The 23,060-nt window shown below is 41.1% G+C and overlaps 1 protein-coding gene across 1 annotated transcript in view; it reads left to right on the top strand.

Moving 5' to 3' along the window:
* pitpnc1a (phosphatidylinositol transfer protein cytoplasmic 1a) overlaps positions 1–23,060 on the top strand; it is a 32,227-nt gene that overhangs the window by 6,967 nt on the left and 2,200 nt on the right. Inside the window, exons 2-8 of the mRNA XM_020616452.1 lie at positions 10,196–10,344; positions 13,944–14,032; positions 14,695–14,702; positions 17,065–17,136; positions 18,640–18,735; positions 20,558–20,713; positions 21,266–21,329. Coding sequence (XP_020472108.1) covers positions 10,196–10,344; positions 13,944–14,032; positions 14,695–14,702; positions 17,065–17,136; positions 18,640–18,735; positions 20,558–20,713; positions 21,266–21,329 — 634 coding nt within the window. The remainder of the gene's footprint in view (positions 1–10,195; positions 10,345–13,943; positions 14,033–14,694; positions 14,703–17,064; positions 17,137–18,639; positions 18,736–20,557; positions 20,714–21,265; positions 21,330–23,060) is intronic.

Here is a 23,060-nt window from a genome sequence, read left to right as displayed (position 1 = left end):
AACATTACATTAAGTTCATACCTGATGGTGTAGATACAACTTAAGTTTGTCAAACTTGCTCAGACTCCAGTGACCTGAGAACTTAGTGAGTCAGATGTGATTTGATTGTTTAAGGATTTTTATAAGAACAGGAAACTCCATTTGTGGCTGTAGCCCACATCCTCTCTTCCAGTCCCCTTAAACCCTACTTAGTGTCAACATGAAGAAATAGTGATTACCTAGAATAGAAAGTGTGGTGACACATTGTGAATGTGTCAGTAGAGTTACAAGATGCAGCATGAGAAGGGCAGCAGCTGGGCATGCTACACTCTAATGCGATCACAGTGTATCATGTGCGCTGTGATTGATGATGAATAGTATATGTGATCAGACTTATTATATGACAATGGAAAGTGATGTGGATCAGTCATTTGCTGCTGAATCATCCGGGGAAATTCATCTTAAAAGCAATTCAGTCTCATTCAGACTTCAGTTTTATATTGAAACAGGAAATAAACCTATCATGTCTTAATCTGAAATTACTGTCTAAGTACATTTACTGAAGTAATGTACTTAAGTACAATTTTGAAGTATCCGTCAGTGTGTGGCTGCTCATATAGCTATACAACTTTCCACCGTTAAATAGAGTGTTCATAGTTCAGCAAAGTGTACAAAAACCTGCAAGTACTCATTTATGAAAATTTGTTCCCATCCCTAGTTTGTACCCATACATGTGTGGGTGTATGAACAGATACACAGGGCGCACACAAGAGGTACATGCATCCCTGGTTGCTGTGGGAACATCAGCTGATCACGTCCAATTAGAATTCTCTTTAAATAAGAAGTGCCCTTCTGTATATGTTTGCAGTGAGCACATGTGTGTTAAGGTGTGTGTGTGTGTGATTTGAACCCAAGTAACCCACATACTGTAGCTATTTGGTTTTCGTGAGAAACAACAGAAGGAGTTGATAACATTGTAATCTCACATTAGAGTGTTTTAATTATAATATTCACAGACTGGTAATGATGATAATGTTTTGAAAAACCTGAAAATCTGGTGAACAGCTGCTGAATATGGGGCATCGACTATGCAGCTAGAAAGTTCAACACTTTGGCCCAGTAATGGCTTTTCATCCAACACAGCAGATGGTCTATGCTGTATTTATGTGTGTCTAACGTGACTTTGTCAGTCCTGGTGTCCGTGTGTGTTACTGCCTTTTCTGTACATATGAGTTCCTATCGCTGGCTCCATTTTGGATCTGTTGGTCTTGTTACATCAAACCCAGCATCAGGTACCTGGTACTATACATGGATATCTTTTGTATATTTGTACTGAAACAGCAAACAAGAATAGACTGTTACTGATGTTATGGAACAAAATCCAACCCTTTTGATTAGCTCCATAACTAGCAAATGTCACCTATTCAATGATGGCTCCTGTGACAAAGAGAGAAGTCCAACTTTTTTTGTGAATATTTGCACAAAGAAGTGGAAAATAACTGGAACACACCCACTCAGAGGAATGGAAACTCTCTCATTATGTGGGAAATATACTGATTATGGCATTCCTCATCTTCCTCATCTTCTTTTGTATTTCCACACACTGTCGAATGTTTTTAATGTGCAATGTGCATTTGTTCCTGCCTGTTTTTGTTTGTTTTCTCTGACTCAACCTGCCTGGGCGGCGAGTTAGTGCCATGAATGCTATTGGCCAGCAGCATGGATCCTCTTCTCTCTCTCTCTCTCTCTCTCTCTCTCTCTCTCTCTCTCGTCAGCAGACTCCACTGATTTGGAAGTTGTTCTCTTTTCTCCAAATTTCTATTTAATGTGACTGTTCCAAGAGCTGCTTTGAATGTTGTTTGATTGTTTTACTTTTCTCCAGCTTTGTTTATTGAGAAATGATCTTTGCCTGAATATTCATGCATCACGTGTAAGACATGGTGACTTTGTGTTGAAATCATTCTGTGTGCGTAGGCTAAAGTTCATTTAGTCCATAACATGCATTCTCACACATTTGTCTGTATTCACATGCTGATGCACTGATGTCAGTTTTGGTGGCATTTCATTGGCTTAAACTATTTTTGGAAGCTTATCCTATTCATATACATGTGATAGCTATTGTAGGATATGGAAGAGGATTAGTGCCACTGTACAAAATTGATTTGAATTTTGACTTTTTTCACAGAATTCTGATGTGATGGTTATTAGTGCAGTGCTACCTGACTGCCACAACTGTCAGAGACAGGGCAAGAGGGGCGAAGAGGGAGTAGTTAGTAATGCAGCTTTAACTTGAGCAAGTTTTGTTCATTTTACAGTTTCTCAGATCATCACCCACCCCGTTTTTCTCTAGAGAAGAAAAACCTCCTGGGGCTCCTTGCCTTTACTGCACTTACCACCACTGGCATGCTGTTAAACTCTGCCAAGAATAAAGCACTGCAGGAGCAAGGTCATTTCCTACCACATTGTCTTTTGTTGGCGGTTTCTCTTTGTAGAGTGCAAGACTGAGACTTTCCCTATATAACAGCTTCATGCCATTAAGTGTCTTCCTAATTATCATCATGCCAACATCTTAACAGGCTTCTCTTTTTCAATTGCCCTGCCCTTTCCCAGCTTACAGTCGGCTCCACTAAGGCAGAGAAAACTGAGGTGATAGAAAGGAGCTGGGAAGGCTGATATTGTATGCAAGGCCAAATCGATAACACTTGAGGTTGTTAGGTATTTTTAGTCAGATAGATATTGGATAGATACTTTATATATTAGAAATGTTTAGTGGAGATAGGATGTCTAGTTAGACTGTTAAATGCTTAGTCATGCTTATGAGTTTCTACAGGGTACATCTGGTCAAGGATAACTAGAGAGAAGAGTTGATGACTGTCAGCAGACAGGGTGTTTAATATTATTATTATGACGTGTATAACTGTAGCCTTAGCCATAATATGTTCTTATGTTTAATATCACGACATGTTACTAGAAGTCTGTGAGAATGTTTTTAGCTACACACCACTTAATCAACAGACACACACACATTGATTTGCTTCATGTTTTGACTACTGTTATGACCAGCTGCAAAGCTGGCAACAGAGACGAAAACAGTTGACGTTTCTGTGTAGTATGGGGCTAGCCCAACCGAGGGGATATAATGTATAGGCCTGGTGGGTTCAGGGTCTTTCATCTTTCATCTGCCTGCGTGCAGTTTGGAGGTGCAAGATACCTGAGTGTGTAATGTTAATTTTACCTGTGATCCTTTGAATAAATCAGCACTGTTTTGAAGTTACTTGGACTGCCTCGTCTCTCAGAGTTAGCAATGGTAAGACGGACCATATCCTACAAGGTCATTCTTTTCTTTTGCTTTCTTTCTCCCTTGGTCTGCTTTTTGCATTCACTTTTATTTTTCCCGTCTTTACCTCAACAGGGTTGTAAGAACTTCACTGTGCTCTCTCTATGCATAATAAATGAGATGGTTTTCCCCAAGCAACATGACATTCAAGCTGTACTAGAACACTCCAGACTGGAACAGAGGAGACAGAAGGCTTACATAACAGGGATATAGACTTATTTATCACACAAATCAATGAGGGCTATGAAGGGAATATCACCCGGTTCATGCACAAGGCGTAGTTCTTGGAAAAAGTTTCATGAAGAATGTGATGGATTCAGCTTGACTGTGGATGTTGTGTATTTCTGGTAGAGTAACTTATTCTTAAATTGCAGTCAGCTGTACATCAGTATAGTTCCAGAATTAGATGATAGATTAGACTGATCACTCCCTGCTCCTGCTTTGTACTGGACAAACATTAAGCTTTGCACAAAATGATATTAAACAGTCAGAATGGCAAAGTAAACTTTATTATTATTACTTTTGTTCGCAATTAATTTGCTATATTTGATATGTACCTCTATTGGGTGCAGTCACCTGTACATCAGTACAGTTCCACCATGTGCTTGTAACTGTACATGTAATTGATTTTTAGCCAAAGTCTTTTGGCAACATGCAGCATTCATTCATTGAATGACTTAGTTTCTCTCTAACTCTGTGTATTTCTCTCTCTGTCAGTTTACAGTGAGTTGTTTCTGGCATGGGGGTGGGGTGTTTAAAAAAGGTCAGACATCAAACACAAGGATGCTCTCAGACCTGGGTACGAGAGGCAGAGACAGAGTGGGCAGGAAATGAGAAAAACAAGGAAGCAGGTAATGCAGAGTTGATGTTGGCAAAGGGAATGGTTGAAAGAAAATATGACATACATCAAGGAGAGAATTAATGGGAAGAGGAACAGTAGTAGTGGGGAAGGTGAGAGAGACAGCTGTCCTCAGGTGTCCTCTATGTAACGGCTCAATGCTCTGTCAGTCTGCTGCAGCACTGCCCCTTTTTTTACTTTCTTATTCCTGCTCGTCATCTCAACTTCTCCTTGATACTCTGCCTCAGCCCAGTCCTCTCTTATCCCCCCAGCAGTTTTTCACCTGATACAAACACAGGCCACCCAGTGCAGTGCGGGGCAGGGGGTAATGGTGCTGCATAGTGATCCACAGTGAGTGATCTTGAATCTTTTAATCTGTGACCTCAGATACTGCAGACACGCAGGATGAGAAGATGAGTGGAGAGGAAGAGAATCAGAGAAGGGGCAGTGCTCTGTCCCATCTGCAGTCATCCCTATAACAACTTACACCCCTCCACATGTCTTTGACATACTGTAGGCCTGTGTAACACAATCTTCTAGCAATTGATAAAGGAACATTTAACTTCATCTGTTGTTTAAGAAGACCTGCTGTAACATATTTCTCAGTTGTTCAATATTAAAAACCAGCTACTGCATACTGAATTCTTGCAAAATGTTTTTACAACATAGAGCCTAGAAAATACCTTTTAGTTTAGGTTTTGATGTAAGGGAGCAAGCACACAGAATTAAAAATGATAGAAAGGTCTACTCTGAACCTCTTGGGAATAATCTGTACAATGATCCCTTCATGAAGAAAGGGCACTGACAACAGGTTATCTTGTTCTCAGGCCTCTCACTCTAGCTCTTAGCTGCAGGCCACGAAACTAGGAGAGGCAATTGTCCACTCGTGTGGCATGGCATACAGTACGTTAGTGTTAACCAACACACAAGCCAGTTGCCATCCTTGGCATGCTCCTACATTGCCTAAGTCTCTGCAAGTGAATTTGTCAAATCAGTAAACCGCTCTCCTTCACAGTTCGCTGAATCAGCACAGATGACGCAAATGCACTTGCTCTAGACAGCATGCCAACATTTCTGCTGAAATAGCAGTGTGACGTCTGTGTGCACTTTAGTCCTTGTGGAAGAGGTTACACTTTCAGAGCTCCAGACAGAAAGAATTTTTGAAAAATGTTGTAAACTTATCTGAGTTAAGGTTAGAATTGCTGTAAGGTGGGGAAAAGTTCTCATTCTAGTTGTGAGGGTTAGAAACACAGGTAAGGAAATTGATTTCATCATCCTAAGTACAAGACGGTGTGCATTTTTATGTGTTCTGACTACAGCTGATGATCAAAATCTCTAACAAGACATCCCTGACAGAGGAACTGTAATTCAGTGAGCATCAAAGAAAGTCTACAAACGTGATGTTTAATGGATCATGAATCAGACCTTGGAGCAGTAGGTTGTCATACATCATTAACGGCGTTGAGCCCACAGGTGTGTCCTTAGGTGCAGGTGGTCTGAAATATGCATAAGAATTAGCAGCAGCACATCAGTTAATGCAGAGGTGAAGCTGCGCTCAAAGTCCGAGCCTCAACAAACTCAGCAGGCCTTCCTTCATACCTTGTCTTTGAACTCAGTCGGGCAGTGAGCTGGTCTAAATCCCTATATGGGGAATGTTTTCTTCATGTTTGAGGAGATTCCTTAGTCTCTGCTTTCAGGGTTTATTTTGGCTGCATTAAGCCATCACTCCATGTAAAATGCTAGGATTCAGATCCTTCCAATTAAAAACACCCTGGCTGAGATTTGATTTTATTGCCGTGATATAGAGAGCCAAAGTGAAAGCGGAACTTCCAGTTCATGTTCAGGAAAAAAAAGAAAAGCCACTTCAAATTCCCACTGAGGGTTCTAATTTGACTAATAACTAAACGGCCAGCTCTGGAACACAGCCGTTTTTAATCATCTGCTGTGAGCCTCATTACATTTGCTTAAACTATAATGATATATTTCTTTGAAATGACTCACTGTATTATTACATTAGTGTATTATATCAGCTTTTTACCAAGCTTTAACGAACATCATTCCCCTGGAACCCGGGCCTCTCGCGGGTACCGATGCTAACAGCACTATAACTAACGACACAAAGGAAAAGACATGTGAATGTCAGGCACTGTTGTTTTTTCAAGCTTAAACATTAAGATGCTGCTGCGATGTTATTCATTATGAGTACTCAGTGGATGTGTAGTCCACGTTTTAGAATGTGGTTGTTAGCATATGGGTTGATAAATTGGGATCAGCCTTTGCCAGCCTAAATACATTAGGCTCCATTTACATTTGGGAAATGTTCATTTGGCCACTGCCATGTGCATCTGCTGTAAGAGGCAGGGTGTCTATGTCTGTGTGTGCCCTGTGATGTTGAAATTATCTATCTACCATATGGGCACATGAGATAACACAGTGTGATATATTTCACAACATGATGTTGTTTTGCAAGGAATAACTCTGAAGTGAGGCCTTTATGCTTTACACATATTGTGTGTTCAACTTTGGGTCCTATACACACTGAAAATTGATACACTGCTAAGGAATTAGACAATTTCACATCATAGGCTTTAAATGACAACACTGACTGCCAGATGAACTGGGGCAGTTGTCCTAATAATAATGTTGATTGATCCCCTTTGTGTGGGTACTGAGTTAGATAAAGGACAATCAGTCTGTTGTGTGTTTGCAGATACAGATTTGTTCTTTCACACACACACACGCGCACGCACACACACACACACTGCTTAAACTGTACATCAGTGTAGAGGCTATTTATAATAACAGCCACATGCCCAAGAATACTTAAAGCAACAATTACTCTGTACATGGTTGAATTGTAATTACATGTTAGCAGTGTGCCCAGTGTTGTCTTATGTAACACACTCCTTGGCACAATGACCACAGCTCCCCGCCACCTGCTGCTATGTTCGAACACAGAGCCAAAAAGGCAGAAAGAGACAGAGTTTAATCAGATTATAGTAGGCTTGCTGCTTTAATTTTTAAATGGTATTTTACATTATATACTTTGATATGGCACAGTGATTTGTTGTATGTATTTGTAGTAATCAACATGTTCTTGAATGCATTATAGTGGGTTTTTTTGGCATTTGTCAGGGAAATTGCTCACAGTCTTCAAAGATCAGGATGTGTTTCAATAATTCCTGTGTGCCTATTTAAATGTAACCTGGACCATTGCTTTGTTTAACATTGTCGTGTCATATTGTTACAATACTAGTTTGGCAAAATATGCTTCTCTGAGCAGCACTTGCTTGGAGCAGTGTACGAATATGAGAGTGATATCAATCTGTTGATTTATTTTCTGCACCTGAAAGCCCTGTCCTCTTCTTTGTCCACCCTCTTTCAATTTTATTTCAGCTTTCAGTATGCACCTGTTTCTGCATATTTGAGATGTGAACACAATCAGAGGGACTGAAAAAAAACAACAACGCTAAGGGACCAAAATTGGAATGTGTTGTTGGTTTCATTATTTTTCTTGGCTCGACTAACGCTGCCAGTCTTGATCTTTAAAGTGGCCTTTTAGCTCTCACACCCCAGTAATAATTGACACTAAGAGTAGCTCCATGTATAATAATACTCTGCCATTAGTGCTTTTCAGGGTATCTAATGATAGTACTGCAGGTGACGGAACTGTACGTGACTTTAACAGGTACAACATAATGAGCTAATCGCAAAGTTTAGTGGCAGAGAGTTAGAAGAGGAGCTCACAAAGGAGAAGATGTGGACGTGGAGTGAGGATAAATAGCAAAAACATATGGAGAAAAACCCGACTGGTAAGAAGGCAGATAAATTAGATGACACGTGGAAAAGAAAAACGTACACCTGAGCTTAAGAGGCAGCATTGTTTCCTCTTGTTGTCAGCCCTTTATCCTGCCGATTGGATCTACTGTCTGTAGCTAGAGACAAAGACAGATTATATGAGATTATTCATGGCCACTATAACCTGGGCAAAGGCCACTTCTCTATCCTAGTCATTAGAGTGAATTTTCCAAAGACAACAATGAAAACAGCTGCTCATTCATCGGCCGCTGCTCTCAGGTAGACGGCAGATAGTGGCTGAACACAATGGCGGGTAGGAAGAACAGCACAATAGCTGGTTTGTGTACACACTGTCTGATCCCTGAGTGATCTGAGAGAGAAATAGGAAAAATGATAATGTTACTGCACTGTTGTTAGCCATCAGTGTGGTCAGAGTGGCACTCAGAGGTCCTCTGGAGTGGTACTCTGCTTTGGTGCTTTTCATCCAGCAGAGAGATTTGTGTGCTGCTCAGCTGTCTCTCATCTCATCATCTGTTTTGTAGGTTCTGCTCAAACACGAGTCTTTGAAATGAATTTACTTGTACGACCACCTCCTTTTTCTTTCACCTTTCTAAATGTTAAGAAGATTGAAGGAAATATTCAGCAAATACTGAAATGATGTAATTAATCCCAAGGGGTGGACAACACAATGCAGACTCATTACAGTAATTACTTAACTCACTTTTGCAAAACACAGTGACAAAGATGAGTCATATTATTTGGCTTAGTATGAGACAATGGGTCTCTGGGCACAGACGTGCACCCCCTACATCAGAGCCAGATTCCAGGAGATGTCTTCCTGTCATATTACGTGTTTTTGTGGCTGTTATATGGTGATTTTGTCTCTTTATAGTTTGATTCCCACAAAAAATGTTAATTGATGAGTTTATGAAATACTAGTAAACAGTAGCTAACATCACAGTATCCTAAAGTGCAGGGTGATGTAATCAAACATACTGCTTTGACTGACCAACATTACAGACCCCCCCCCAAATATTCAATTTACTATAAAGTCAGATGAAGAAAAGCAACAAATTCTCACATTTGAGAAGCTGGAAACAGAGAACAGTTGGTCTTTCTGATCGATCAATTTACCAGTCTTTGCAACTCTAAGTGTGTGTACGTATGTGTTTATGTGTGTGTGCGTGGCTAAATACAGGTTTGTCTTTGTGTATGATGCCCGGCCTGTGACTGTGCCACTGTGGCGGAAAAATTATGTCAGACTGTAACAGCTGTTGAGTCAGAAACACACCGCTATCAACATTCCAGCTGGGAATACTCAGCCCGTCATAGCCCCTTGCTTTTCTGTCATTGCCAGCAGATGGAAAAACTTGGCATTATGATAAGAACTTTACAACCTGAGCTTATTTACAGACACACTTTTTTTCCACTACACTATCAACAACATCCCAGAGTCCTTGTCTTTTTTACATTAGCTTAACACGGCTATCCTTGGTAAGAGGTTTGTGTGTTTGTGTGTGTAGGGCAGTTGAGTCCAGCATGACCCCTTGGCATTCCAGCAGAGTGGCATAATCAAGGCCATATCGATTTCCCAGGCCCGGAAATAGGCCTACAAGCATCGGAAATCTCCATCCTGGAGCACTCTCAGTCTGATGCTTGTCGTTTCACAAATGTATGGAAAATAGTTGCCATGTGACGCCCCAATCAATCCCTGTCAAGGCGCCTAACAGCAACACTGTCAGTGGGCCAAATGGGTCAGTCCACGATAGGTGAAAGATTGTGGCTGTTGACTGATGGGCCACAAGAGGCCATGGGACGGGGTCATCCCACGGGCTACTGCTGCTACTGGTAATATTGTTGTGCTGCTTGACCCGTGTCCTGACCTGATATGAGGCCTTTTTCAGTATGCTGCTCACAGCTCCTAATCCCAAAGCTTACTTTCACTGTGATGGCTGTCCTCAGGTGTCATGACCACACAGTGAGAGCACTAATCCTGGTATCTTCTGTATTTATTTTTACACCAGCTGTAAAATTAATTGTTGAGTCAACTGTTGGACCTCAAGCAAGAACATATTCTTTCCAGTCAAGTCAGGTGTTCCATAAGATAAGTACAGTTTACTGCAATAGCAATGTTAATATGCCAGGATGACGCTTCATTATTTTATTTAATTGTGTCACTAAATTTAACACAATCAATCTTATATTAAGTGTCTGAATCTGTTTGTCTCCTGTTTGTCTTTCAGTATCGGATTGGCCAACTGTATATGATCAGTAAACACAGTCATGAACAGAGTGAACGTGGGGAGGGGGTGGAGGTGGTCCAGAATGAGCCGTACGAGGACCCCGAGCACGGATCAGGCCAGTTCACCGAGAAACGAATCTATCTCAACAAGTGAGTGTCCTTCTCTTGCCATAATGTATAAATGTGTGTTTTTTATAATACTCAGTTGATCCCCAAAGGCGAATCCTATCGCCATAGAAACATCCACATATTCTGCTGTAGACTTTATATTTCATCTCACACTAAAAATGCTCAGCTCATTAGGCTGCTGCTGATAAAGGCAACATGAGAAATGTGACAAAGAAATGATGACATCTTATCATGACTGTCACTGATCCTTGCCGCAGTCCTGCTGTTAACACACACTGGTTAGACATCTAATGATGCATTCACGCCAACATCTCTAGGCTGTCTTATTAAAATAAATAGCTACTGAAAGTAAAAATACTTTCCTGTTGCTAAAAATAGTTACATATTGCTTAAGTTATGATCATATATTAGTAAATACCAGAGGTTATAAGGCTTTGCAAGCTGCACTAAGCTTTGCTGTTGTGTTTCAGGATTGAGGGTAGTGAAAACCACAAAGGCTGATCCCAAGCCTGTTTTCTTGCTGATAGCTGTTAAACTGGATAAGCATGAAAATGAGTATTTAATGTTCTGCCATGCAGCTTACAATTGAATTAGGCGCTGAGTACAGTCTGATGGTGGACTACTCATCATACACTTGCAGATTTGTTTCTGTGTAGCGTTACAGCAACATTATGTAGCTTTGTACTAAATATTCACTGAGTGCACTGATGAGGTAAATCCAGATGGAAACTTGACTCAGCAACTCAATGATTTCCCCAAGGCAGAGGTAATGTTTTTACCAGTGTTTGATTGTTGGTTGGTTTGTTTGAAGTGCTGAATGGATTTGGATGAATTTTGGAGAGGTAGGGTGTGGCCCACGGAACAATCCATTAGATTTTGGTGCTGATCTGTAGTGCGGGGCGGAAATATCAAGTGTAGCAGGAGGAATATTGGAAAACGGACTGCAGCTATATGATGGAACTTGTCTATGAAGGACTATAAGTACACATTGTTATTGCAGTCTGCTTTTCTTGAACAACTTTCATAATCATAATAATATCACCATCGTTCCAAATGCTTTGGGTAGGTTTTCATGGACAATGAATCATATTATGAGTGGCAAACTAACTTGGGAATATTGCTTTTAGGTGTAATGGCATTATGGGGAAACCGAGCTGCCTTAGCAGAGGTTTGCACGCTCTGAGCGCTGTCTAGTTAGACCTATAATGATTGCAAATGATGAAAAGATGTAGACAAACAGAATGGAAGATATGTAGAAGAATATTAATATTTGGAGACGAGTGAAATTTTTAAAGAGAAGCCTTCAGGTTAATATCAGGAATGCATTGCAAATATTTTATATGCTCATTGGCCATTTTATCAGGTGCACTTGTGTCACCTGTATAATTTAACACCTTTATGATGGTATCAACAAGCATCATAAAAGTAGAGATGATTGTATTGCATTACATTAGACCTGTACCTAATAAAGTGGACACTGAGTGTATTGTATCTAAATATCATCTGCAGATTTCAGCATCATAAAGAACTTAAATGTTTTGCCCGGTTTCTCTTTCCCAGCTGCAATTTGTTTTTATCTTAGCTGTTTTTATACATTAATCAGTGCATGGCTTAGTGCTAGAGCAATACTTCAGTCCTTGGCCAGTCATATATTCTAGGTCTATCATCACCTGGTTCAATAAATTCACACAAGCCAACACTTGGCAGGAGCACAAATCCATATCTACATCCATCAGTATAGCCAACCCCTGCCAAAGTGAAGTAATTTCAAAATATTGATTTCCATAGAGAAATCAGAGCATAGAGTCGGTGGCAAGCGAGAAGCACAGTAGAGCTAGTATGAGTAAAAGGTTCACATATTTCATTTATATTACACCAAAATATATGATCGTACAGTAGCTGCTTGCTAACTTTGCAGTCGTTACATTTGGGACAACCAGTGCAGGCCTCCTACATCTTTCCAAATAAATACAAATGCATATTTCATTGTTTTTCTAAGGTGATGACTGCAACGTTAGCATGACCCAGAGAGTGACAACTATCACATTTATGGGAAATACATCAAGTTCAAAAGAGGATGAATCAGATGAAACTATGACAGAAAACCTAAAATACCTATTTAGCAGACCTATTTACCTATTTTTAACTAACTATCTAAACAGCTTAATTACTAACCTATTAACCTATTATTTACCTTTTTAACCTATTTATTTAAAATCCTAAAACCTATTTAGCAGTTCTACACATGATTCTCTGTCATCTTGTTTATATTTGTTGTCTTGCAGTATTTCAGCACCAGTTCATTGTCTTGTCATCTTTAAGTTGACTGAAAGTTGATTACATCAGCACTGAGCAGAATAAAATAGCTCATTCCCAAAAGTACAACAATGAGACAAAAGGAGACTCACAAGGAGAATCACAGTGAGAGGTGGAGAGTATGATTTCTGTGGTCAGAAGTGACAAGTAAGTGGGCCTTTGGGAAATATAAAGTGTCACTGACCAACTCAGAAGAGAGGAAGATTTTTGCTTTTAGGTTGTGTGTGTGTGTGTATGTGTGTGTGTGTGTGTGTGTGTGGGCAGAGAAAGATGAGGTCAGTGTAAGTGATGGATAATTTGAGCAGCCACTGTTAGGCATCCCGCTCGCCTCTCTCCACCCACTAACCACCTGTTATCATGTTAAAACTGCGGTCTGTGCATGTGTGTGTGGCTTGTAGTTAAGTCAGTGTGAGGACATGGGGCCAGTCTGCTGTGACTGGAAACTCCTCTGACTTTTTGACAGTCTAATAGAGAGAGACTAGAGAGCACTGTCTGTCTTATGTCCCAGTGGCCCATGCAGACACTCCGTGACAAACCAGTTTAATCTCCACATTCAATAACAGCCTCTCGAAACAGAATGAAAAGGGAAGAGGTTAGCAGTGTGGGAGTTCAGTCAGGGGGTGATTTAAAAGTCACTTATCCAGAAAATGCGAATTCTTAAAACTTAACGACGGCCTTGTGTTCAGTCATTTTGCCATTTGCTGATATTTAGTCATGGAAAATCTCATCTCAGTAATGATACAGTCTGCACTGACTTTTTTCAACATCTATTGGCAATCAGGACTTACAGTTTCGCTGTTAAACCTGTCAAAATCGTGAAATCAGGTCTGCTCTATCCACCTGTGAATTCATGCATTTCTCAAATGTGTGGCTCAGCAATTTGCCTACAGCTGAACCAGGTTTCGTCCCCTCGCTCAGTAACCACTGATTGGACGCCCAACAAGGTGCTCGGCTACTGGGCTGCGACTGTCAGCGTTGAGAATCCGTTTGTGTTGAGTAATAGCTAGTTCTCTGTGCTTTCCTCCCTACGTGTCCCTCACTGTATCGATGCAAGCTGTGGTGAAACTGCAGGTTGCAGGGTGTAATCATCTTCCCCAGGGGTGCTTTGTATGGCCTCCACTGCAGCTGCACACAGCTGGACATTTATCATTGCATGATAGGGCCAAGGAAAACTTAGCAGAGGTCTACTGTAATAGTACAGCACAAAAGCTCTTCATACTATCTGTCCTCTAACTTTTCTGCCTTTTCTAAATTCTTGTCCTTCAGTTCACTAATCCTCCCACTCTTCTTTTTCTCTGCTTTAGCAAGCTGCCCAGTTGGGCCAGAGCAGTGGTCCCTAAGATCTTCTATGTTACAGAGAAGGCTTGGAACTATTACCCATACACTATAACAGGTAATCCTTTAAATATACATCTGCAGTATACACTTAAAAGTACACTTAAAATGTGTCCAGCTATAATTATCTACAGTGCATTATATTATTTAACAACTGTCCATCCATCCATCCATTATCTATACCATTTAAAAAAAAAGGCCACACACACTCACTCACTCCTAAGTTTGGAGTCACTAATCAACCTAAGATGCATGTCTGTGGTCTGTCCAACAACTTTTTAAAGTGTAACAAAGGCAGAAATGCTTTAAAACCTACAAAAATACGGACAGGTGATAAAACTATGAACAGTCTGCAGATATGACATGACCTTACTGTTATGTTGAGCTCTGCAGCACGAAGAAAAACATGGTAGTAGCTGCACAGGGATATGAAGATCTGTATGTACGGTATGTCCATGTGACAAACATACCCTCAGTAGGACTATGCTTAGCAAAACGATCAGTGTCACACTAGACTCCTGTCATGTGGTGATGAAGTACTACTGCTGAGGCTTAATGGTTATTTTTCCATGTTGAACTTAATGATTTTCTTCTCTTCTATTCTCTTCTTATCTCTTTCATGCTGTTTCATTTCTTTGTTGTCTTCTACTGGTTGCCCCCCCCCCCTCACACGACCACCATTTCTGTTATACTGATGGCCTCTGTTGGGAATTTGGACAGAGTACACGGTGAGTAGTTTACATGTGTTGGCACTCGTGCACATACAAACACAAAACACTCTGATACAGCTCAAATGTGAAAGGTAAGAGTGGCTGCACTTCGTGAAGGCTGCTGGCACCGGATGGCAATAACGTGATAAGAAACGTCACTTTCAAAAGGTACTCGCTAGAAGACAGTAGTAATCAGCAGCCTAAGTCATGGTGACAGCAAGGGGGAAGCATGAGGTGTCCCTATGCCAGGAATAATATGTACTGTAATTCCTTCAGTGTGTTGTTTGTCTGCCCTTCACCTCCCAGTTCCCTGTAATACCTCTCCAGGACAGGGTCCAGGACAAATCCTGATCAGAATGCTGATCAACTGCCTGTTTTTTATGCAGTGAAGCACTTTTTTTGTACACCGAGATCCTTCCAGGTATCTGAGCTCCCTGCCATTTGCCTAAGAGTAAACCCAGACACCCCGTAAAGAAAACCCATTCTGGCTGCTTGTGTATCAAATTAGAGGTGAAACCATTAGTCGCTTGAAAAAATAATCACCATTTATTTTGATAATTGATTCATTGTTAATTTTTATAGGAAAAATCTTTTGATATTTCTTTTAAGAGCTTCACCTTCAGGCCCAGATATCTCCATATATTACAGTTAAAACCTGCCATCTTTGCTGCACCAGTCCACCTGTCTGTACCAGCTAAATCAAAGAAATCTTGTATTGAAGACATTAGCAAACCCCACAGCTCTCAGCGATATGACGCACTAAGCACTAATGATTTGCTCTGGGACATCAGCGGGGCATTGGCCTTCCCACCGCATGTCTAAGGCAGGAAGAAAACATCAGTGAAGCACAAATAAAATCCGCAGCAGCCTCAGGCTAATCTTTTCCCATGAGACTTTACAAATACATGGAACATCTGGATGTTTGAGGAGGGTTATGCCAGCCAATGGAAAAGTGAATGAGGAATTTTTTTCCTACTTAAGAACCTGAAGAATATGACTTGGAAAAATATCCTGTGTGTTTATAAATCAGCTCACCGCATTCTCAAATCAGGCATCATGATTTCCCAAACTGCATCACACGCTTACAGTGGAAGAAATACTCCGATCGTTTACTTAAATAAAAGTAGCAATAAGTAAAGTATAGTAAAGGTACAAAAGTATGAACATAGAATTTACTTAAAGTACCTAAAGTAAAAGTATTCATTATGCAAAATGGCACAGTTTACATTGATATTTGATTATAATTGTCGATATATTATTGTATCCATCATATTTAATGCTGCAGCTGGTAAAGGTAGAGCAAATTTTAACAACCTTATATCCTTATAATTTAAATTACTGCTAGATAGCTTATGAATGTTACACCAAGGGTCAATAAATCTTGTGATCAAATAAATGTAGTGAGTACAGAGTATAATATTTTTCTCTGACATGTAGTGAAGTTGAAACATGAAGTAGCAGAAAATAAATATACTCAAAGTAGAGAAATCTCAAAATTGAACTCTATGTGCAAATGTACTTGGTTATTTTCCACCTCTGCACACTTGGGAATGTTTTGCTATGATTAGACTGAGGTGGGTGTTGATTATGCAGAATATGAGGACAATGACTGGGAGTGGCAATGACAGTAATTGTGTTATTTAAATAGGTAGTCGTGTCACAAAGTCATGTTGTTCCAGGATGAAGGTTAATGTACTTGTCTTCTCTGTCACATGCAAATGTCCTATACACACACTTTTCTTGTTGTCTCCTTCTAACAAGGCTGGTAAGCTTCACTAGGTGGCATTGTCTTATTGCACCATGGGCAGTAATTACAGTAACAATCCACACAAACACACACCTGTGCATTCACCACAACCTCCTAGCATCAACCCCTAAAACTTATTCTGTCCCGTGGTGCAAAGTGAAATGGTTTCTGTGTTGTGTTGTCTCTGTCCTGCTGTGCCACACATAAACACACACACACACACACACCAGCTTATACATCAACCACTTATGCAGCTTGTATTTAACTGTTTTGTTGTATTGGAAGTGTTAAGCTTTAATGTAATCAAACTGTTGTGTTTAAGAGTAAATGAGCAGCAGTCAGCATAGCCAGAGGCAGTGTGTGTGTGTGTGTAGATGGGAGGAGTAAGGCAGCATGTGCGGTGTCGTTGTAAATCTGCACACTGACAGAATAATCATTACCGCTCATCAGGTTTGAATGATAAAGCACAGACACGGAGACACATAATTAGTCTCATATGTTATCCCATGGATCAGCCGACAGAAATCTTCTCCTTGTGTGGTGTGATGTGATCTGGGCCAAACTTACATTAGGCTATGCACTTATCATCGTGCATATCAATTTCTCACTGTCCGGCCTTTTGTCCCCCTGCAGTGCTCCTTCCTGCCTAAGTTTTCCATCCACATAGAGACCAAATATGAGGACAACAAAGGGAGCAATGATAATGTGAGTAGAGCTCAGAGCATCATGTGGTTGGGTGTGTTTTGTGTGGGTAGCTCTGAAAAGGTGATCTCAACAAACACGCTTCAGGTTTTTCTTGTTTAAACCTTTTATACAGTCTCCTCCTATACCTTCGCCAGTCCCCTGTTGCACATCTGCCCGTCTGTTTTATTGTCTAATTTGTTTTTTCTTCTCATATTCTCACCGATCTTTTTGCATCAAAGCCTCTAAATGAGAACTGGTTATTGCATCATTGTGCCATCATTTTGTTTTTAAGTCAAAGACATGAAGAGAATTAGTGGTTGTTCCAGCTGAAAGGTCAAATCTTTCAGTGACATAATTATATAGTCTTTAATTCTGTGTCACGCAGCTCACCTCTCCCCGTGCTATCCGATGCCTTTTCATTCAAATCACTAAAAAAGGAGATCATTATGGAAAGTTATGGCAGCGACCTACAGTTTGGGCAGATAAACATCAATGGTAAAGCACACAGGAATAATAAACAATCTCTCCAGCTGCCCTGGTTCTGTGACTATACCCCTATTAGCAATAAAAGTCACAGAGACCACAGAACCATTTACTGAGTTAAGTTCAATTTAATGACTTGAAAGTTTTGAAACATTATTCTAAAAAAAAAAACTGTAGGTAGAGCACAATTAAATAATGATTGCAGCAAAAAACAAAAACTGATGTTGATTTTATCGCACAGCAGCATGACACCAGTGTTGTGAGCTGTTTGCTTGCTTTCTATCTCCAGTTAATACTTTGATGAGCAGCAGAGGGAAGTCTGAAACATATACAACACAGACTCGGTCCGTTAAGTAGCTCACAACAAAAGGCCGCAGCTCCACTTAGTGGTGCATCAGGGGGTTGCAAACTCATTATGATGGTTTCACAGATGGTCATAATTTCACATTTCAAATTGGTCGTAACAAGTGGGGGTGTAAATGAATTCAATAGAAGCGTTCACTCCTTCCACTCATCGCCTTGAACATTTGTGCAGTCACAGCTCTTCTTTCTCTTTCCAGCCTCTGTTCTTCTCCCTCTATTTATAACCTCTTACTGGCCTTTCTTCCTTTTGCTACACCTGTATAAAGGTTTGAAATACTGTATGTAGGAAGGATGATCACCTCTCTCCATGGGCGGACAAGGCGTTCTGAAAGCAGCGGATAACTAGCTGACATTGCTTCACTGTTCCGGTGTGAGTCACGCAGGAAGAAATCACTGACCACACGGCGCGTGACTGATTGTGTGACTCACATTCATCCTCACAGTTTGTTTAGTGTATTGCCCGAGGGTAAAGCCAGAAGGAAGCCGGTGTGTCACTTTTAAAACTGTCAGGAAATAATCTTAGAGTCAAACCTTGTGACCCCTATAAACCTCTGACTTTCTCTGCAATATTTCATGATTTGTTTTTTCACTTTCACAGGGGAACTCACAGCACATCTTCCCAGAACATTTGTCAAAGTGTGGTATTGACTGAGTGTAGACTTGTTCCCTGTTTCTCAGATCTTTGGTGCTGAGCCCAAAGATGAGGAAACGGAAGTGTGTTTTGTGGACATCGCCTATGATGAGATCCCCGAACGCCACTACAAGGAGTTAGAGGTGAGGCAGGTCAAGTCGCTGGATGCACTGTGTGTGTGCAGAGGAGCACAGAATCAGTGAACACATGGACACATGGGAGAGAAAGAGGAATGAAAAGAGACTGGAAGCAGCAAGATTAGAGGAGTATGGCAATGAACAGAAGAACAAGGGGGGAGGACAAAAGTCACTAACTGAGAAATGAAGGAATGAGTTGTATTTTATTTGCTGATAAACAGAATAGTGTGTTATCTTTCTCTAGCAGTGCCAGCTCATTTTTGACCGCCAGCTGGCCGTAATCCCTCCTCTGAGTGATAGAAGGGAGGGAAATACATATTTATGTGTGGGGGAGGTGATGGACGCGAGTTGTGGGGATTTGACATTAGTATGTGTATGCCCGTCTATCATGGTGTGATGGTCATAAAAAGATGAGCTATTAATAATTAAGGGGGGGAGGGTCATGAGAGCAAAGCTGTGGTGTTAACACCCTTACTTGCATGCACGCACACGCACACCTCCCCCTGGGCTTTTTGGTCTCGTGCTTTTATCCATGCAGAGCTAAGAATAGCACAGAGATGCCTTCCAGAGCTAAAAGTGGATGTCACATGGCCAATGTAAATATCAGAGACTACTTGAATGAGCCAGTGTGATCAGACAGCTTGAACGCATCAGTGGGCTAATATGTGTGTGTTTTTGTTTGATGCACTGGACATCATCCCACTTTCCTAATTTTATATAAAAGACATGGGATAAATAAGAGACAAGGCAGTGTTTCAAGGATCTGATAGCAAGGTGTTCCTGAGGCACAGGTAGGCAGTCACTAGGTGAATCCCACTTCCCTTATATTATCATTCCTTGGTCCTTGCTCAATCTGGAAGTCGTTTGTGTCCACCACGATGAAGGACATTCTAAAACTCTTATTTCTGCTCTGAGGAGTGAAACCGAGGTGCAAAGACGCTGCTGGAAGAGCTACAACAGAGAAAACAGGAGTGCATCCTTTGTGGAAATCTGCTGGGGACTGACACTCCCCTCTACTGGTAATCAGTCTGTGAGTGGACGCTTCACATGAAGGATCAGAGGAAAGTCTCATGTCGGTTAAAACGCGTTTCCTTGGTTCCTCCCCCTTCGCAGTTTCTTCTTGCATCTTAAGTGGGCGGGACTAAGACGCAAGGAAAGTGAGGGAAACGTGGATGCAGTTAGGGGATTTGGGATTCACCTAATGTCTACAAATTCATTAAGTCATGCCAAAAGGCCTTTATTATAGTCAGTGAATGATGCTAAACAAGGCCAATGTGCATCACAAACAATCTGACAGAAAATTAAATTAAGTACAAGCTTCAATCCCACACCTGAGAATTTTCAAAACCATAATTGGCTCCCTCATTATACTCAATGTAGATGTAAGTCAAATAGAATTTAATATTTATATATTAAATTAAGGAGAAATTGAAATGATCAGAGCAAGCTGTCATTAGCATTGCTCATCTTTTCTCTCTCTCTGCCAAGAAACTTCGTGACATGTTTTATGCGCAGATGAATTCAACAGGCCTCTTCCACCTCCACTACAAGTGCTTTCCCAGCAGGGATGTGGAGAGTTGTGTATCGCCCCCACACACACTCTGTCACATTTGAGATGCATGACCCTAAGACTGCTGAGGATTAGAGCATAATTAGTCTAGAGGGAGCAGTGATTAATGGACACGAAGTTTGTGATTAGGGACACTCACTGTGCTACCTGGCTGTACTAGGCTTGTAATGAATGCAGGAGATCCTGTCCTGTAGGTGGGAAAGGAGAGATTAATGTGTGTTTGACTGTGTGAATTTTACTTCTGTTGTGGCCTGATAGGACCTGCGGTATTTTAAGTCAAAGAAGACAAACCGAGGCGTTCTGCAGGAAGGATGGATCGACACCCAAGACCCCATCATGTGCTCCTACAAACTGGTCACAGTCAAGTTTGAAGTGTGGGGCCTGCAAACACGTGTGGAGCAGTTTGTACACAAGGTCAGGAAAGAAAAGTTGTAACGCCTTCACAGAAACTTTTCAACCCTTATAGATTGGTGTCAGTGCCGGTTCCTGCTCTGTAGGGTGTAACAAACAACCTGTTGGCCATGAACCAAGTCGGCCTCCTACAGTATCTATCCTGTTCACATCCTACAGATCGCCTTGCACCTCCTCTCTTTACCTTGGCCGTAGAGTTTAATCTTCATATCTCCTGTTTCCCAAATTCATTTTGCCGAGCTCTCTGCTGTATCTGTCCCTGGGGTGAACTGTCCCCGTCCTCTCCTTGCCCGAGGCACAGACACACAAGCTGCGACATTACTCACATGGTACCACCATGAGTGAGTTATTAATCACGTTCCTCCAGGGGTGAACAGGGCATTTAAAATTTAACAATGTTTGGAAACTCTTTATGGCCTTCTGAATCATTTCATTCTGCTTCACATCCTCTTTCCTTGAACTTCTTCCCTGCCTCTGTCCATCGTTATCTTTCTTCTCTTGCAATCTTGCATCTTTTCTTCCTTTTCACCACTTTTTTTTCCTCATTCTGCTCAGGTGATCCGAGATATCCTGCTGTTAGGACACAGACAGGCCTTTGCCTGGGTGGATGAGTGGATTGGTAAGTGTGACTATTAGTGACAGCAGTGGCAGTGCTCATGACTCATTTCAAGATTCTAGTTTAACTTCTAGCCAGGAATACTATGAGGACACTAAATGTAACCAGTCAAACAAATACATACTGTATATACACAAAGAAGACGCAGTAGCCAGCTGAAACATAACCACATACAACATTAGAGGCAATCACAGACATCACTAAGTAGATTCAAAGTTAAAGGTTTAAGATCAGCTGGCAGGATGAGACAGTCACTTTTTAAAAACCCTTGTCATGTCCTTTCATGTACAAGGAATAGTTTGACATAACAGTCACTTTTTAAAAACCCTTGTCATTCATTTCATGTACAAGGAATAGTTTAGTCATTGACATGTATATGACGGACATGGCGTCATCACTTCCATCCATTATGCAAAAATTAAGCCAAAATATTGTGAATACGACAGCTGCCATCTTTCATTTTTGCAACCAGATTCTGCGCTACTGTATGTTGCTGTTGGCTGTTGTGTTTGGTACAGTAGCAGCACTCACAAGAGTCGAGCATCTTTGCAACGAATGAGCCTATCTATTTTCATCTTCTACCCTCTTGCGGTGCTGAAGCCACACAGACGAGTTTTCCATTTTTATGGAAAACGTCCTTGTTTTCAGCTGTATGCCCCATTTCACACCTCCGCTGTTTGATGATTCATTACACACCCCCTCCGAGCCATTATTATTCAGTTTGCTTCCCAGCCACTATGCTACAGGAGACCTATGATAAATGTTTTGACTGTTGGCTTTGTAAAAAACTGCTGCAATAACAGATGTACAGCTGGAGCCATGTGCTTACTCATTTGAGACTGTATTTACTCCTCTGCTAGGTGTTGGACTTGAACCACTGAGTATGAAGTGTTTGATAGTATCTAGTGCTCTGTTTGAAGAATCCCTGGGCACATTTTGATGGAAGTGTCGGAAAAATCAATGTAAACAAAGAGACTGGGTGTGTAAGTCGTTCATAGGGGTGTAAAGATAAACCAGTAGGAATCGGAAAATTGTTAAAAGAGTCAGATTTACAGCTGCATTGGTTGAAAACCACAGATTTGAACCAAATGAGTTTAAACAGTCTTATGGACCTCATAAACCAATCTCTGGCAAGTTTTCTGTTAGTTCTCATTGTGTTCTGCTCTAGTGTGTGTGTTGAGTAGCCTGTAGCAGGACTATCACCAGCCTCTCAAGCAGAAACATTACAAAGGCGACACCGTTTGGTGTGAGAGCAGTCAGCTTGAGGCAAGTAACAGCTAGTGCTGTTACCAGCTACTTTCAGAGCAGGGCAGCTGATAATTCCACATAGTTGGGTTGAAGTCAGTACTGAAGCTATAAGCTATTTCATTTGCAAGGACATGAGCCCGTGTTGTTGAAAATGTGGGATTTGGACAAATGACAGTGACTCTGAAGCTGAGTCAGCAGGATTTCAGTGAGAAATGCACTCCAGCTCTGTATGGTAAGGTGAAACAGCAGCTGGAGGTTTACTGCTCACTGGTGCCCATCGTTTACTACCGTTAGAAAGAGTAGACATCATGTTTCATCTCATATGATGAGCGGTAACCGGCCATGTCAACCTGCCCAGTGCTTGTTTGTTTGTTGTGTCTTGTTGCTTTTCTTCTTTTGTCTCTCCTCTATCCACTCACCCCAACCCGTCGAGGCAGAAGGATAATAATAATAATAATAGTAGTAGGGTGTAGACCTTACTGTGTA

Source organism: Monopterus albus, unplaced genomic scaffold (genome assembly GCF_001952655.1).
Source record: "Monopterus albus unplaced genomic scaffold, M_albus_1.0 scaffold174.1, whole genome shotgun sequence".
NCBI classification, from domain to species: Eukaryota; Metazoa; Chordata; class Actinopteri; order Synbranchiformes; family Synbranchidae; genus Monopterus; species Monopterus albus.
Note: the sequence above shows the minus strand (reverse complement) of the source record. Positions and strands in the feature narration are given on the sequence as shown.